This window comes from Chrysemys picta, chromosome 9 (assembly GCF_011386835.1).
Source record: "Chrysemys picta bellii isolate R12L10 chromosome 9, ASM1138683v2, whole genome shotgun sequence".
In the NCBI taxonomy this organism is placed as follows: Eukaryota; Metazoa; Chordata; order Testudines; family Emydidae; genus Chrysemys; species Chrysemys picta.
In genome coordinates, this window is record NC_088799.1 from 7,137,733 (window position 1) to 7,156,019 (window position 18,287).

An 18,287-nucleotide genomic window follows, 5' to 3' on the forward strand; every position below is an offset into this window, starting at 1 on the left:
TATCACTTCAAAAGTTTTTTTTCTCTTAATTAATTGGCCTCTCAGAGTTGGTAAGACAACTCCCACCTGTTTATGCTCTCTGTATGTGTGTATATATATCTCCTCAATATATGTTCCATTCTATATGCATCTGAAGAAGTGGGCTGTAGTCCACGAAAGCTTATGCTCCAATAAATTTGTTAGTCTCTAAGGTGCCACAAGTACTCCTGTTCTTCTTTTTAGTTTAGTTGGGAATTGGTCCTGCTTTGAGCAGGGGGTTGGACTAGATGACCTCCTGAGGTCCCTTCGAACCCTGATATTCTATGATTCGATGATTCTATGATCTAACACATTCCTGGTCCACCTAACTAAAGCTTGACTCTGTAATTCTTTGTTTTACATTTTCTTTCTCTGCGATCTATTAAGGAGAAAGCCTGGGCACAGACCAGTAATGAAGTGGCAGTGGTTTGCAGTTTAATTCCCAAGGTCTAACGGATCGAGAAATTGACTTCACTGGCCTGAGCTGACACCGTCGTCAAAGCTGGAAGTAGAAAGAGGGGAAGAGGTGAAAGGTGGAAATCCACAAAGGCACACATGCCTGCCTACTGGCTCCTCCCGTGCTTTGTGGGGTGCTGCAGCCTAGCGAGGAACAGCACAGATCTTATAGGGATGAGGCTGCAATAAACCCCCTAGCATGGGCTCGGTGTTGATTTCCTTCACTCCCTCCGGTAGCCTGAAGGTGAACGCCCGCAGCAGGTTGGTGAAGAAGATGAAGAGCTCAGTCCTTGCCAGGTGCTCCCCCAAACACACACGGGGCCCTGCAAGAACAAAGGGCCAGTGATTGAGTGGGGGGTAATGTTTATTTTTTCATTTGAAAATCTGAATTACAATTGGATTGAATGTATTGTGTATCCGATCTGGTCAAAGCTCAAAGTTGGCAAAATCCAATTTCTCACTGAAGAAAAATACCATCTGTTTAAAGTGAAGTCATTTAGTACTTCAGAAGTTATCAAGATTTGAGGATAGGTCTGTGCACATGTGGCACAATATATTCTGTCCTCTGAGACTGAAACAGCCGTTGAGTAACCATGGGAGAAAAGGACATACGGTCATTTTCCATGTAACTGTTACTCTACGGTTGAGGATCGTATTTATTGCCTTGCGATTTCTAAGTGCAATAGAATTATACTCATTCGTATTAATGATTGGGAGATCCAATGCATAATAGTTATTTTTGCAAATTAGTAACTGAACAATTAAAATCCATCACAAAATATACGTTCCTTTGTTTTGACAATTCTCATTTTAGTATTAATAAGAACATAAAAACGGCCATATTAGGTCAGATCAATGGTCCATCTAGCATTCTGTAATTCAATCTTTGCTGAGAAATGGGGTGAGACTGCTGGGTTTTGTGTAAATTACAAGGTCTGAAGGTTAACAAGGTTCCACTGCTAATCCATTAATTCACCCCTCACAATCGAACCCACTAAGAAGCTTTTCCTGTCAGTGCTCTTACCTGCTGAGAATGGTAAGAAAGCTTCTTTGGTCACAAAATTTCCATCCTGATCCAGGAAGTGATTTGGGTTGAACTGTCGAGGTGTCTCCCATTGCTCAGGGTCAAGCAAGGCAGAGGTTAAATTTGGGAGAATAATGGTGCCCTGCAAGGGAAAATTTGACTCAGTTCAGTGTCTCTCCATCAGAAAGATGGGTAAGGACCGACAGTCTTCAGTTTTCATTTATTACCTTGCGTGGAAGGTCACCTAGAGAAAACCCTATGTCCCCAGGAATACATTTGGAGTGCGCTGGACAATACATTTCTATTTGTCCTTCTGCATCTGATGACAGCAGTCATGTTGCTAGAAACACCAGCAACAAAGAGGCCAGTGCAAAAGTCTTATACCTAGAATCCTCCCTGCTTTAACATTGACTCCTCAATGGAAGCAAAAGGAGGAATGTTTAACATTTTTAAACAATTGCTTTAAATTGACAACGTTATATTTTTCTGGTGTTAAAACGGCAAGACACTGACCAAGAGTTCAATGGGCTGATAGAATTTGAAAACAAGGCCATTCAGTGTGAGATTTAAAAATGGAGAAGAGATACACGGTCTAACCCTTCTTTCTGGCCAAGAAATACACCAGGTAGGATGTAGGAGGGGGAATTAAAGGGGTCTTGAAGTCACCTTTGAGCTTCCCTTATTCTTGGCTCTGCCCAGAGCATAATGTTGCCAAGGCCCCTAAGGGACATATTGGCAGCTGAGAATAGCCAGATCACAGCAGGCTGCAAGAGTGGTCACCCCAAGCTCTCTGCTGATTCTGTAATGTTTGAGGAACTCCCTAAAATCAGGGATATTTCCCAGTGGCCTCATCCATCAGCTTTATTCTTTAGGTGTTGGAAGAAAGTGAAGGAGCTGCAAAGCAAAAGAAACTCAGGTCCACGGTGTATGTGGACACACCGATTAGTTGGATTCCTAGTACATTGGCCCTCTGATGGAAGGATAGAGAACGGCTCTGTACCTTCTCAATGGGAAAGCCCTGCAGCATTGTGTCTTTTACACATGTTCTAGGAATTCCGACTGCAACGATGTTGCTGTAGCGCTGGATCTCATGAATCACGGCGTTGGTGTAGGGCAGGTTCTTCCGATCCTCGTAGCAGATTAATTGGGAGGGACCCAGCTCAGCGTCCAGCTCCTTCTGGACTTTCTCTGAAGAGAAACATTAAGGACACACATTTTGGACTGTGTGCATGTGTGTATCCTGGATAGGGTGGCCAGACAGCAAGCGTAAAAAATTGGGACACTTTTTTTCCAGGGTGAGGGGTGGGTATAGTTGCCTATATAAGACAAAGCCCCTAATATTGGAACAGTCCCAATAATATCAGGACATCTGGTCACCCTAATCCTGGAGCCTTTTCTTTTCCCTGCTGGAATGTTATTTGAATCTCTCCTTTATTGCTGGGTTAACGTCAGTGGGAGGGTAAAGCCCTGCCAGCAAGACAAGCGTAGAAAGTAACTGCTGCATCTCAGGACCTGGGAGAGATTATCCGCACATTCCACAGAGACCCAGACAACAGATGCCTGAAACTCGGTGTCAGGGCCAAATTCGGCCCTGGTGAAGAGCTTTTCCCTTTCTTTTCTCTGATAGGAAGACTGATGGTGGGGGCAGCACCCTCAGTACCACTCATGGCCATGAGTGCACTGTGCAGGGGACTGGACTAGATGACCTCTCGATGTCCCTTCCAGTCCCATGATTCTATGGTGTCTGCTTCTGAGGCAGCCAGGAACCAGGCTGCTGCACAGGGAAAGCTTTACATAAGAACATAAGAACGGCCGTACTGGGTCGGACCAAAGGTCCATCTAGCCCAGTATCCTGTCTACCGACAGTGGCCAGTGCCAGGTGCCCCAGAGGGAGTGAACCAAAGAGGTAATGATCAAGTGATCTCTCTCCTGCCATCCATCTCCATCCTCTGACAGACAGAGGCTAGGGACACCATTCCTTACCCATCCTGGCTAATAGCCATTAATGGACTTAACCTCCATGAATTTATCCAGTTCTCTTTTAAACCCTGTTATAGTCCTAGCTTTCACAACCTCCTCAGGCAAGGAGTTCCACAAGTTGACTATGTGCTGTGTGAAGAAGAACTTCCTTTTATTTGTTTTAAACCTGCTGCCCATTAATTTCATTTGGTGGCCCCTAGTTCTTATATTATGGGAACAAGTAAATAACTTTTCCTTATTTACACTTTCTCCACATCACTCATGATTTTACATACCTCTATCATATACCCCCTTAGTCTCCTCTTTTCCAAGCTGAAAAGTCCTAGTCTCTTTAATCTCTCCTCATAGGGGACCCATTCCAAACACCTAATCATTTTAGTTGCCCTTCTCTGAACCTTTTCTAATGCCAGTATATCTGTTTTGAGATGAGGAGACCACATCTGTACGTAGTATTCAAGATGTGGGCGTACCATCGATTTATATAAGGGCAATAAGATATTCTCCGTCTCATTCTCTATCCCCTTTTTAATGATTCCTAACATCCTGTTTGCTTTTTTGACCGCCGCTGCACACTGCGTGGACGTCTTCAGAGAACTATCCACGATGACTCCAAGATCTTTTTCCTGATTAGTTGTAGCTAAATTAGCCCCCATCATATTGTATCTATAGTTGGGGTTATTTTTTCCAATGTGCATTACTTTACATTTATCCACATTAAATTTCATTTGCCATTTTGTTGTCCAATCACTTAGTTTTGTGAGATCTTTTTGAAGTTCACAGGCTGCTTTGGTCTTAACTATCTTGAGCAGTTTAGTACCATCTGCGAACTTTGCCACCTCACTTTTTACCCCTTTCTCCAGATCATTTATGAATAAGTTCTCTAGCTTCGTTTCACAGATTAGACTCCTGTTTCTATGCCGTGCCCAGCACCTGTCCAATACAGTTTATTTCAGGTCCTGAGAGAACAACAGAGCTTTATCTGAGGTGGGATCAGCTGGGAGTACAGCTTAGCAGAGCCGGAGTTCAAAGTGTAGAGCAACCAAGACGTTATCTTAGCAGGAAACAGGAGCCCTCTAGTGCTAGCAGGGTGCAATGACATTCACAGATGTCAGCAAGTAAAGCAGCATCCTTGCTAGATGAAAGCGACAGCGGGGAAAGCGATAGCTGGGATATAGACTGGCAGCCAAAGGATTCAAGGCTCCCCTTTTGGCCAATGCAGCCAAAAGGAAGGGCAGCTGGCACAGCCAGCAGCCTCAGCAAGGTCTGTGATTGCCTATAGATCAAAGCCACCCTTGCTGGCAGCTACCAACACCCTTCAGCATAACAGTGCATATGAAATGCAAGTTGGTTTTCCATCCTGGAAGCAGAGATGACCTGTGCCTGCCTATAGTGCAGGTGAGGGGGAAGGAGTGAGGGCAGCCGGCTTCAGCAGTGTTAGTTACTGAGCATGCTCAGTACAAGCCAAGCAGCAAATCTGAGGGGTGGGGCACGTGACCCCGCATCCCCCCACCCACACGTTGCCTCTGCCGGGAAGTGAAGATGGAAGGGACTGAGCAGCAATAATTGAGAGAGGCACTCAGGAAGCACCATCTGCATGTGCTGCAGGGGACAATAGCGTTTAGTGAATTAAAAGTCCTGCATTTGCGCAATCACAAAGACAACTTTACCAGCTAACAACTCTGAAAGCACTTCCCCGGCCAGGAGCACGTTCCTCACTGAGGACTGTGACTACAATAGCATGTTCCTTTAAAGGAAGCCTCCACGCCAGCATTTCCCTGTTCCTGGCAGCACCAACACACACTAGGACTTGTGGCCCAGAGGGACACCTGAGAGTTAGAGACTGTGTTGCAAGGCATGCTGGGAAGGAGGCAGAATATATAAGTAGCTCCCTTCCTTCATAACTGAGAGAGAGGGTGAAATGATTACTGACGGTCTCTTCAAAGGACCTTGAGAGAACCCGTGTGTAGAGTCAGATGGCTGGAGAAGGAACCCCAAGGAGGGAAAAAATGTTTAGATACTTGTGACTCAGGGAACCACTGGGAAGAAGAAACCCCGACTGTGTGACATTTGTTTGAGTTGGGACTTTGTGATTTATTTGGACGTCTGAGTTTCTCTGAATGAAGCAACAATATCGTGTGGAAAGGTGATAGAGCTTGGCTTGAGAACCAGACACAAAGTGTGGAAAACCCTATCTCTCTAAGAAGCAAGGGGCAGTGACTGGAGGTCAGAAATCGAAGAGGCCTGACTCAAAGCTCAGTCCAGGCATCTGCTTTTATATCAGGGACCCATCTTGGAGCTGCAGCCAGTTTTAGACTTACAATCACCTAACAAAATTGTGCAGAAGTGGGTACTTTCTACATAATGCACAATCTTATGTATGGTGCACGTATCTTCCCCAACCCCCTCACCTTGGACATCTGGGTAAGTCACCATATAAAGCACTGCCCAGCGTAGGGTGGTGGTTGTGGTTTCTGTCCCTGCCAAGAAAAGGTCGAAAACAGTCTGGACCAGGTTGTCTTCATCAAAGGTCGAATCAGGGTCAGCTTTGCTCTGCAGGTGACAGTCAAAGGTTTGAGGTTAGGGTGCAAAGGTAGGACAATCTGGGTAATAGTGAGTGTCACTCTGTACTGATTTGATGCCCAGCAATGTGCAGTGTCTATAACTTTACAAAACAAAAAAAGTCTGTATTTTTAAAAGAACACTGGGAAACAGGAATGAGGAGTCCATCCCTCCATGCTCCTTCGTTTCCACATGCAATGTCCTGTCACTCAAGCTTTGCTCCCGGTTCAGGATTGGACCCAGTGTTAGTGCAGTATTCAGAGGACCTGTTAAGAACAGAGTGGGTGGGAAGCTAGAGCACCGGCAGCTGAAGTCTCCCTCCCACCTGGACCAAATACAGCATGAAGAGCTTTGAAATCTGACGGCGTGGCTGTAGCAAGAGGTGAAGAAAAGTTCCTTTGCTTCCACCATACGCGTTGCAAAATCCTGCTCATCTGAACTGTTCTGTGTAGGGTTACCATATTTGAACATTGAAAAAAGAGGATACTCCACGGGGCCCCTGGTCCCCCCCAACTCCGCCCCTTCCCTGCCCCCATTCCAACCCCTTCCCCAAATCCCTGCCCCGGCCCAGCCTCCTCTCCTCAGCGAGCCACATTCCCCCTCCTCAGGCTCCAACTTTCCCGGCGCCCGCCGCTCTCCAGCCCATGCGCGCCTGGCCGGGCGCTTCCCCCGCGCAGCAGCAGCCAGAGCCGGGGGAGTGGGAAGTTGCTTCGGGTCCCAGGCCTGCCCCCGAGCTGGGCATCCCAACCCCAACGCACTCCCACCTGCGAGGCTGCATCCCACCCGCTGACTCCCTCTCTGGCCGGGCTGAAGCAGAGAAGTGCTGCGTGCGTGGCCTGGGCCTTGCCCCCGGGCTCAGGGGGGCCTCCACCTGCTCCCAGCCGGACCTGGCGAGACTGCGGCAGCTCAGGCCGGGCGGCTGCGGGAGGCGCTGCAGCGTTGGCCCTTCCCGGGGGAGCTCGGGCTCCCGGGCGCCGCTGCCGCGCGTCGAGAAACTTTCCCCTGCACCGGGATCCTTGTTTAGGGTCTTTCCAACAGTTTTTTCTCCTTGTGCTAGTGCCTATTTCCACCCCTGCTAGACATCAGTTTCCATGTGCAGTGTTGTAGCCGACAACAGTTTCATTTTCAAGTAAAAGTTCATGGGGCCCTTTATCAATCGTATCAAATATTAGATCAGGGGTCGGCAACCTTTCAGAAGTGGTGTGCCGAGTCTTCATTTATTCACTCTAATTTAAGGTTTCGCGTGCCAGTCATACATTTTAACATTTTCAGAAGGTCTCTTTCTGTACGTCTATAATATAGAACTAAACGATTGTTGTATGGAAAGTAAATAAGGTTTTTAAAATGTTTAAGAAGCTTCATTTAAAATTAAATTAAAATGCAGAGCCCCCCGGACAGGTGGCCAGGACCTAGCCAGCGTGAGCGCCACTGAAAATCAGCTCGCGTGCCGCCTTTGGCACGCGGGCCATAGGTTGCCTACCCCTGTATTAGATCCAATGTGTTCCTTGAATCCAATAGTTCTGTGATTCATTCAAAAAGAACGATGTTTGTCTAGGATTATGTATATTTTAAATCCCCATTCTATTTACTACTCACAGTACTGATGTCTCTGAGCACGGACTACAGCATATCTTTCTCCTTACTATTAATTCCATGATATTATTAAGGGTTTAAATTACACTTACTGGACAGTAATTGCTCTTTTCCATCTTTTAAAATCTCCTTACCACCTCTGTTTGCTTTTGTCCCATTACTTTGATATCACCCGAGTCTCCATGGCAATTTGTTTTGGTCATCATTTCTAAATCGACATTCATATAATATGAAAGTCTTGGAAATTTTTTAAAAAAAAATCTCTTCACAAATTGTCTATAAAATCAAAGAACTTGATCCTACTCCCATTGAAGTCAATGACAAAACACCCTGTGACTTCAGTGGGAGAAGATTAGAACCGTAAAATCACATGACACATTTCAGAGGGTTCTTTTCCATCTTATCCTGGGGAAGTTTGTGGTTTATACCAGAGGACAGCAGTGAAGCCCCAAAAGCACAGTAGTCATATACGGCACAGACACTTACTTTGTCTATCTGAGCCAGGTAGAAATCAATGAAATCCTGTGGTTCGTCAGGTGACCCACTCTCTTGGTGGCTTCTGATCTCCTTCCTTGCAAAAGACCGGACAAATTCTTGGCAATAGAATACCTTCTGGTGAGTACCTGGGAGATGATCCATGAGCCAGGGGAAAACATCATACAGCTGTAAGAGAGGCAAAAGTGTGATGCGCTCTCCCACCAACAAAATAAACCCACCCCCAACGAGAAGCGGGGCGAGGGGGTTTCACACCCCTGAACGACAAAAGATTTACAGACGAAAGTGCAGCGTAGACAGAGCCTAAGATTCCATGTACATCAGCCCTCATGAACTGTATAATACGTAGTAAATTCCTCAATACAGAGATCTCACTTCCTTCTTTGCTGGGTGAGAAACCTCGCTTTGCTTTGGATACAGATAAAATAACAAGCGCTTGTGTCAGGGTTCCCTCCCCACTCTAAACTTTAGGGTACAGATGTGGGGACCCGCATGAAAGACCCCCTAAGCTTATTTCTACCAGCTTAGGTTAAAAACTTCCCCAAGGCACAAATTCTTCCTTGCCCTTGGACGGTATGCTGCCACCACCAAGTGAGTTAGACAAAGATTTAGGAAAAAGACCACTTGGAGTTCCTGTTTCCCCAAAATATCCCCACAAGGCCCTTCACCCCCTCTTCTGGGGAGGCTTGAGAGTAACCAAGGTGAGCACAGACCAGACCTTTGGGTTTGTAGGACACTAAAAACCCAATCAGATTCTTAAAAATAGAACTTTATTATAAAGAAAAAGTAAAAGACGCACCTCTGTAAAATCAGGATGGAAGGTAATTTGCAGGGTAATCAGATTCAACACACAGAGGATTTCCCCTCTAGGCAAAACTTTAAAGTTACAAAAACAGGGATAAACCTCCCTCTTAGCACAGGGAAAATTCACAAGCTAAAACAAAAGATAATCTAAAGCATTTTCTTGCTATTACTTACTATTTTTGTAATATTAGATGCTTAGTTCAGATATGGCTTAGGGAGATGTATTTTCCCTGCCCTGGTTCCTCGCTGACCCCGAGAGAACAAAGGAACACAAAACAAAAACCTTCCCCCACAGATTTGAAAGTATCTTCTCCCCTCATTGGTCCTTTTAGTCAGGTGCCAACCAGGTTATTTGAGCTTCTTAACCCGTTACAGGTAAAGGAGGGATTTTATGCTATCCTTAGCTGTATGTTTATGACAGCTTGTATGTACTCACTAGCTCGAAGATGCTGCTTCCATGTTGGACCATGTAATCATTGTTTTCAATCAGCTGGTGGAAATTTTTGTCCTCAATGGAAAAGCGATGTCCAAACACCACCGCCGCAATCACGTTTGAGACCGAATGGACGATGGGGAAAGAAGGATCCAAGGGATCTCCTGCAAATATAGTGATCAGAATTCACATTAATGTTCCCAACACTGCTCCTCCCTCCCCCTACTGAGAGATGAATCCTGATCAGGCCACTGAAGAGGGAGAGTGAGGGCAGCAGGGCGTTCTCATTTTGAATGGTTTTAATTGTGTAGTACTGGGGGGGGGGGTCAAGCCCTCTCGATGGACTCACTGCCCCAAATTGATTTGATATAAGCAGGTTCCTAACTCCATATTTAGACACCAAACTAATTGGTGCCTGATTTTCAAAGACAGCCCCGAGCTGTCTGCCTCTAAACCCAGACCAGTCGGTGGTAATGATGCCTGATAGAAAAGGTTTGGCCAACTTTTGCTAGAAAAGGGGACCTGCTGGATCACCTGCTGTGTTTGAATGCTGCTTTTTTTTCTTTTTCTTTTTTTTTTTTTTTTTCCATCTGTTGTAAATCTAGTAAGGAGACTGTGGCCGTGCCCGGTCATAGTCTTCCCTCACTGCAGTTATCCAGGTCTTGGTCACTTCTAGGATGGATTACTGAAATGCACTTTTCATAGTATTGTTCCATTACTAGATGGAAATGGTAGGATTGTCAATAATAATGCAGAAAAGGCAGAAGTATTCAGCTAATACTTCTGTTCTATATTTGGGAAAAAAACAGAAGATCTAGTCATACATGATAATGAAACACTTTCCAGTCCAACAGTAATTCAGGAGGATGTTAAGTAGCAGCTAGGAAAGTCAGATATTTTTAAATCAGAAGGTCTTGATAATCTGCTTCTAAGACTTCTAAAAGAGCTGGCTGAGGGGCTCGTTGGACCATTAATATTGATTTTCAACAACACCTGGAACACTGGGGAAGTTCCAAAAGACTGGGAGAATGCTAATGTTGTACCAATATTTTAAAGGGCAGGCAATTATGCGTCTGTTACTCTGACACTGAACCCATAGCTGTCAGGCAAGAAAAGGGAGCAGCTAATACAGGACTTGATTAATAAAGAATTAAAGGAGAATAATATAATTAATGTCAATCAACAGAGGTTTATGGAAAATAGATCCTGTCAAATTAACTTGATATCTTTTTCTGATGAGATCACAAGTATAGTTTGATAAAGGAATTAGTGTTGATGTAATAAACTTAGAATTCTGTAAGGCATTTGACTTGGTATTGCATGACAGTTTGGTTGAAAATAGGAACGATACAAAATGAACACAGCACACATTAAACGGATATAAAACGGCTAACTGATAGGTCTCAAAAGGTAACTGTAAATGTGGAATCATCATTGAGCGTGTGTTTTTCTAGTGGAGTACAACAGGGATTGGTTCTTGGCCCTACGTTATTTAACTGCTTACTGTATTTTTCACTCCATGCATCTGATGAAGTGGGGTTTAGCCCACAAAAGCTTATGCCCAAATACATTTCTTAGTGTCTAAGGTGCCACAAGGACTCCTCGTTGTATTTGCTGATACAGACTAACACGGCTACCCCTCTGAAACCTGTCACTTAAGATACAATCTGAACATACATAACACTTGTGATCACGTAAAGCACTGGGGTTAACTCTGCCCATATCTAGCCATCTGGGGCCTGGAATTCTCTCCTCTTGCTGGCATGACAGAGACATGCTTCTGGAAGTGAAAAGACCCAACTATGCTGGCAATGATGTACCTCTCTCATTCATAAAGTACTCCACCAGGTGACGGGCCTCCTCTTGGATTCGGTGCTCCAGGCCTTTCTTGCCTAGTCCCAGGTTCCGCAGGGTCATCAGCCCGAAGCGTCTCTGCTGCTTCCAGGTGTGACCACTTGTGAAACTAATACCTGAGGCCATTGAGAATTGTTGTTTATATAAAGCAAAATCCTTCACATAGTAACAGTTAAATCTAAACTAAATTTTCTAACCGGAGAGGTAAATGCAGAAGAATGTGACTCCTAGCTGACCTCCTTTATCTGGCCAGAGATGTGACAAGGATTGTGACAACTTCAGAAAAGTCCTTGATGTCGAGGGTTTTGTTGCTCTTATAAGAGAAATAGAAAGTGGGGCTTCAAAAACTCAAGATGCAGTTTTCCTAAATCATTTGTGATCCAAACCCATGTAATTCTAGAGCTGGGAACCCACACCAGGAATTCTAGAGAGGAGGGAATTCCGTCGGGTGAGATTTGCTGCAGTGCAAGGCATGAATAACAGGGCAAGGATGGTTGTGTTTGAATGACAGTGCAGAGATCTGACCTGAAGCCCAGCAGGTGAGAAGATCCTGCCCAGGTTAAAAAGCCACCACATTAGATGACTATCACAAAACTAGTACTGTGTAAAGCAGGGGTGGCCAACCTGTGGCTCCGGAGCCGCATGCGGCTCTTCAGAGGTTAATATGCAGCTCCTTGCACAGGCACCGACTCCGAGGCTGGAGTTATAGATGCTAACTTTCCAATGTGCCGGAGAGTGCTCAGTGCTCAACCCCCTGCTCTGCCCCAGGCCCGGCCCCCACTCCAGCCCTTCCCCCGAGCCTGCCATGCCCTCGCTCTTCCCCCCTCCCCACCAGAGCCTCCTGCACACCGCGTAACAGCTGATCGCGGCGGGCGGGAGGCACTGATTGGTGGGGCTGCCGGCGGGCAGGAGGCGCTGCAGGTTGGAGTTGGGGGAGTTAACGGGGGGCTGCTGACGTATTACTGTGGCTCTTTGGCAATGTATGTTGGTAAATTCTGGCTCCTTCTCAGCTCAGGTTGTAAAGCGCCCCTGCTGCAAAGCGTCTGTGCAATGGGAGTAATGCCAGCTGATGTTCACATTCCTGGCTGATGCTTCAAACAAACTTATCAGTCAGGATTTTGCTCCTCTGTTCTATTCAGTGGTTGTTTGTCTTATTGATTAGTCTCAGAAAAGTCACCCTTGTCGTGATTTTAACCATTTGCAGCAGCATTCCCACGGGGAGAGGACTGTGGAAGCAGGAAGCAGCCGCACTTAAAGGATCATGTGAACTTATTTTTTTCTGTATAGTTTATAAGGAAAGAAAATGTTACCCTTTCCTCCGGCCGTTTTCTGAAGGAAAGGGGTTGTTGGGCGGCCAGAGGTGGCTTCAGAGTGGGTAGTCAGGCCATCCTTCACAGATGGGAATCCATTCAGTATGATGATAGGAATATGTCCAATCCACAAGGTGAAGATGTTCCCGTAAATCTGTGCCAACTAGAGACACCATCAGTGCCAGAAAACCACAAGTCAGAAAAACTGTGCACGATGAAACAACTGCCCAGCTTACTTCAGGATGCTCTTTGGCGGGGGGGGTGAGGGGGGGTTGTAGAAACATTTGTAGTGAAACCCCAAACCATGGCGGAAGACATAGCTGACTATGAGATAAGACCATACTCTCTCCTCCAACAGGATGTCTCAGCAGCTGTGTCAGGGGGATGCTGTTTAAATGTCTTGTACGGAATGGGATTAGAGTTACTACAGGTGAATTTCACCTCATGATTGGACAGATGTCCCCAGCTGTAGAACGGCTTGTGCCTTCCAGTTAAGGGGACAATTCTGTGGTGTCTCTTCTATTACCCTGTAAACATTGCATCTAAAACACACCGAATAAAGGTGGTAACTTGCATTCCTGGGAGACTTCTTATTGTCCCTTGGAGTCACAGTTTATCAGGGTTAGTTATATGTGATAATGCTGGGCAGTGTCATGCATCTCAGTCTTCCTAAGTGCCCCTTGCAGTGACCTACCTCATGGAAGCATCTCATTTTCTCCTTTAGAGCTACTGGCAAATTACAAACAGCCCAGTGCACAGAAACATCCCTATTAATGTATTTCCCCATCACACACCGTTAGAATCCGAGAAGATTAGGGTTGGAAGAGACCTCAGGAGGTCATCTAGTCATTCCTCTCACCTGCCCCTGTTTTCTGAATCCTTTCAAGCAACCAGATTTCTCTGCCTGTTATAAAGGGACATTCACCCCAGAACTTGTATAAAGGGCAAATTTCTGCCTAAGGCAGCCGGTCATTTGCTGCCTCTCTCTTTGCACTAATTTCTGTCATTGGTGTTTGAAAAAGATCTTTCGGTCTCGCAATGCGGCTATTCCTTCTGCCTGATGAAACTGTGTGTGTCCCAGGTTCTTAGTGAATGCGATGCCACCTACTGAGCATTAAGGCTTCAGTGAAGAATTGAGCTGGAAGGGACGACGGGCTGGGAAGGAGCATAGCCATCCCAGAAACATAAATACCTGGATACAAGCAAATGTAGCAAGAAATACTGAAGGAAACCAGGCGACAGCTGAATAGATTTAGGCTGAACTTTTCCAAGGAGGTGCCTCAATAAATCCATATTTAGCACCTGCAGCTCCCATCGACTTCAGTGGGACTTGAGGGAGCTCAGCACCTCAAAATATCATCTCACTTTATCTAGGGAGTTACATATACATTTAGGAGCCTACTCAGGACCTATCTGGGTTTGAACCCCACCCCCTTTAAGCAAGTCAATTCTTTTTGCTGAGTCAGGAACACTTCGTTCTCATTCAATCTTCTGCTTAGCAAATGCCACTAAATTCCCACTTTCATCGCTAACACGTCATGGAATTTGTGGCCCTCATTTACTGTCCCATGCACAAGCCAGATGAAATGTTATTTAACACATTGAAGTGCTTTATTCTACAGCTGCTGCGTTTTGCTAATTTTATCATTTACTTGGCTATATTTGGACACACATTCACAATACCTTAATGAGATTCTCATGCTGGCGTTTGAAATCCATCTGCAACATGGTGCCGATGAGGGGGAGGGGAGTTGGTCCAGGAGGAAGCCGGCTACATGCCCACTTCAGTTTCAGAAATTGCACAACAAAGAGAGAGATGACCAGCGCTACTAAAAACTCGCTTATCACCAACATCGCTCGGCTGCTCTATCTGTCTGTCTACTGTGTGGTCAGATCTGAACTCTCCCTGTCTTTTTTGAGGTCCTAGATCTCCCTAAATAGGCTTTAATCCCCTTCTATCTACCTCTCTCCTTCTCCCTGCGATTCCCTGCTTTTATACCCATCATCAAAGTGGTGAATTGCAAGACTCATGTGTATTTAATAAGACCTTTGTACTGAAGAATAAGCCAATCTTTCTGCTAGCCAAACCTTACCCACCAGACTTTAACCTCTAAAGCTCCCAGTGAGACTGGCCTGCCTTCCTCTACATAAATGTTACGTGTAAAGGTAAAAACCAGTTTGAATGTTAATTATCTAATTTGATGAAAGGTTGGGAGAAAGCCCTCGGGAAAGTTTTCACACAAATTGAGAATTCTCACAGAAAGGAAAGGTTACTTACCTTGTACAGTAAACTTGAGTTCTTCAAGCTGTGTCCCCCTATGGGTTCTCCACGTCAGGATATCCGCGTGCCCGTGCCCTCTTGATTTGAGATTTTGCCAGTCGTGTCCGTGAGTCTGCACCTGCACCCCAGACACCCTAGTGCCCCAATACAAGAGTATATACGGAGGGGCGGACCTGCCGCCACTTCCAGCCTATCAAATATATTAAGTAGAAATTAGGCTTTGGCCTAAAATTAGCCTAAGCGTACAGGAGTATGGGAAACTGAGTCTGTGAGTGTGAGTAGAAGTTAGCAATCAGCTGGAGACAGTACGACAGAAAATAGAAGTTAGCAAGAACATGACCCAGGGTGATGTTGCTGTTACGTATTGGTTATAACTGTTTAAGCAAGGTTTTCAGGAGTGATTTTCAGAATTTTCAATGTTTCATTAAGAGCTATCTGTATTGATAGCATAGGAAGGACATTGGTGCAGATGTTAATTTAAATAATGTGTAATAGAAAGCGCCAATGAGGAGATGGCAGAATACCATGAAGGCAGCTGGAATGTCCGTCACTGCAGGGAAAGGACCTGTGGCAGGTCTGACAAGGTTTGAAGGCCAGAGTCTTGGGTATAACCCGCACTCAAGGCCATGCAAAAGGCCCAGAGGGGAAAAAAACAAAGGCCCAAATGGTAGGGAACCCCTGAAAGCACAAACATGTGCTAATAACAGGGAAAAATTAAGAACTAACTCAAACTAAAAAGGTATAAAGAAAGGGAGGTATAACAAGCTGCATGGCTCAGCTTACAGACATCTCGATGCTCCATCTCAAGCAGCAACTGGAGCAGTGACGGGTCTGCCCCTCCCTCCATGCCCTCGCCCCACGGCACAAGGTGTCTGGGGTGCAGGTGTGGCTCCGCGTAAACTGCTGACAAGAGTCTCTGCTCAAGCGTGCACAGGCAGGCACCTATCCTGTTGTGGAGCAGCCATAGGGACACGACTCGAAGAAGATTCGTTGGTTCTCAATTTCGTTTAAAAAAAAAATTTTTGAATTCCTTTAGGCTCTGCAAAACACACGTGCTTGGCCACTGCGTGTTTGTATGATTATTATCTTATTCCCCTGGAGGTCCTAGGAGGAGGAAAAGAATTAAATTAAAATCCGAGTTTTTATCGTTTGCATAGACCAGCTTCAAGTTGGTTAACGAAAATTCACTAGTCTGCTCCAGGGAGGCCAGGAGCTGTAAACCCACCTTAACCAGACTGTTCAAATGGACCTACGGCTTCTTTGCAACACAAAAGTGGTCCAAAGCAGCTGGGGCATCCTGGTGAAGCGGAGCCGCAGAGCAAGGCCTCAAAAATGAGGGAAATGTTTGATCATTTTAAAACTCTAGTCCTGAAGCTTTACCAGGACCTCTGAGCTGGATTCATCAGCCCAGGGACTTCACTTTGCTTCTCTAGCTTTTCCTTTCTCTTCACATTTGAATACCGGATCCTCTGGGGGGTTGCTATGGCGCTGCTTTTCGGAATTGCAAACTAAGACTTCCGTCGGGGAAGCCACTGAGCTAAGGAAAAGCACGGTTGAGAGCTTGTCGTTAGTGAATCTGGTGAACCCTGTGTGTTACAGCGTGAACTTGGTCCAACTTGTATAACCTTAACTGGACTCCAGCTCAGTGACGGGCAAGTCAATACAGCAGCGTTGACATTCCAAAATTAAACCTTGACAGCAATGTTTTGCACAGTATTTATCCAACATTTCATTGGTGCGACTGGATACAAACTCAGCTGTACTCATTTGAACTTCATTGAACTGCCTCCTGCATGTGTACTGCATAAAGGGAGATCACCACAGCTCATTATCTAGCTGTGTCGTTTAACACCCTGAGAAGTTCCTCTAAGCCCTTCACTATTAATGTGTTAGATTGGGAATGGCACTGAACTCACTTGAGCGGACTAAAAGGAAAACTACTTACCTTTAGTAAGTGGAGTTCTTCAAGATGTATTGTTTATGGGTATGTCTACACAGGGATAAAAGACCCACGGCACACCTGCAGCTGGCCCAGGTCAGCTGACTTGGGATCACGGGGCTCAGGGTCCAGGGCTAAAAATCACTGTGTAGACATTTGTGTTCAAGCCAGAACCCGAGCTCTGGGACCCGTCACTCCTGCAGAAACGTCTACACAGCGATTTTTCAGCTCCAGAACCTAAGCCCTGTGTGCCCATCAGCTGATCCAGATCAGCCATGGGTTTTTATTCCTCTGTGTAGACATACCCTATATGCGTTCCACTTCTGGTGTGCATGTGCCCTGTGCGCTCAAGAGCCAAACACTTTACCCAGCAGTCTCTGTTGGTCACACCTGCTTCTTTGATGACCTCGAGCCCCTCCAACTCCAGGGTATAAAGGAGGCAGAGTGACCAACCAACCCTCAGTTTCTGTGCCACTATCAAATCCAGGGTATTGGCTTCAACAGTAGCCATAAAAGCAGGGTGGGTCATGGAACACAAGTAAACAACACATCTCAAGGAACTCCAGTTACTAACGGTAAGTGACCTTTTCTTCTTCAAGTACTTCTGGACATGTGGTCCACTTCTGGCGATTCCTAAGCAGTATGTATCAGCTATGGGCATTCCCCTAAAAGAGGCTGCAGAAGTGGCCAGTCTCTGGTACCATGTGCAGGGGCGGCTCCAGGCACCAGCACAGCAAGCGCGTGCCTGGGGCGGCAAGCCGCAGGGGGTGGCGTGCCAGTCGCCATGAGGGCAGCAGTCAGGCGGCCTTCGGCGGCTTGCCTGCGGGAGGTCTGCTGGTCCCGCGGCTTCAGTGATAATTCGGCGGCGGATACGCCGAAGGCACGGGACCGGCAGATCACCCGCAGAAACGCCGCCGAATCCGCAAAGGTCACCTGACTGTGATGCTTGGGGCAGCAAAAAACAGAGCCGCCCCTGACCATGTGACCTTACGTGACCTGGGAGTTCTAAATTGGTCACCTCATAAGTTTTATGCAGTGAGACGCCCAGTTCAATACTCTCAGTGCTGAGATGGTCTGACCCTGGCATCTCTGAGCAATAGAAATATATAGCCTAAGGGACTGCCTGAATGGTTTGTTCTAATCAGATAAAATGACAGAGCTCAGAGGACATCTAGAGTATGTAATGCAGTCCCATGCTTGAATGAATGAGACTTTGGGGTCGTGGGGAACAGGTAAGTGAATGGACTAATTGAAATGGTGGAGTGTAACTTTATCCCTGTGAAAAATCATATATGGGGTAGGTCCTGCCATAAGGGCTTGCAATGCACAGACACTGCATGCTGGTATAATTGCCACGAGGAATACCATTCTCCATAGGCAAATGGAGTAACAAGCATGAGGCTAACTGTGCTAATGGAGGTCCCATCAAGCCTGGGAAACACCAGATTAAGACTCCATAATGGAGAGGGTTAATTCATTGAAGCAAAACCTCTCAGATCTTTCACAGACTAACTGAAGGATGAGGAGGGGAAACTGTATGG

The 18,287-nt window shown here is 46.0% G+C and overlaps 1 protein-coding gene across 1 annotated transcript; it reads right to left on the bottom strand.

Moving 5' to 3' along the window:
* Positions 1 to 431: 431 nt before the first annotated feature.
* On the bottom strand, positions 432 to 14,528 carry LOC135972169 (cytochrome P450 2J6-like). Its single transcript, XM_065557615.1, has 9 exons — positions 14,210 to 14,528; positions 12,527 to 12,689; positions 11,183 to 11,332; positions 9,366 to 9,526; positions 8,117 to 8,293; positions 5,887 to 6,028; positions 2,499 to 2,686; positions 1,499 to 1,640; positions 432 to 797 (listed from the first exon to the last, which is right to left on the bottom strand). The coding sequence occupies exons 1-9, from the start codon at positions 14,378 to 14,380 to the stop codon at positions 619 to 621; spliced, it is 1,473 nt and encodes a 490-aa protein (XP_065413687.1). The 5' UTR covers positions 14,381 to 14,528; the 3' UTR covers positions 432 to 618.
* Positions 14,529 to 18,287: the final 3,759 nt, after the last annotated feature.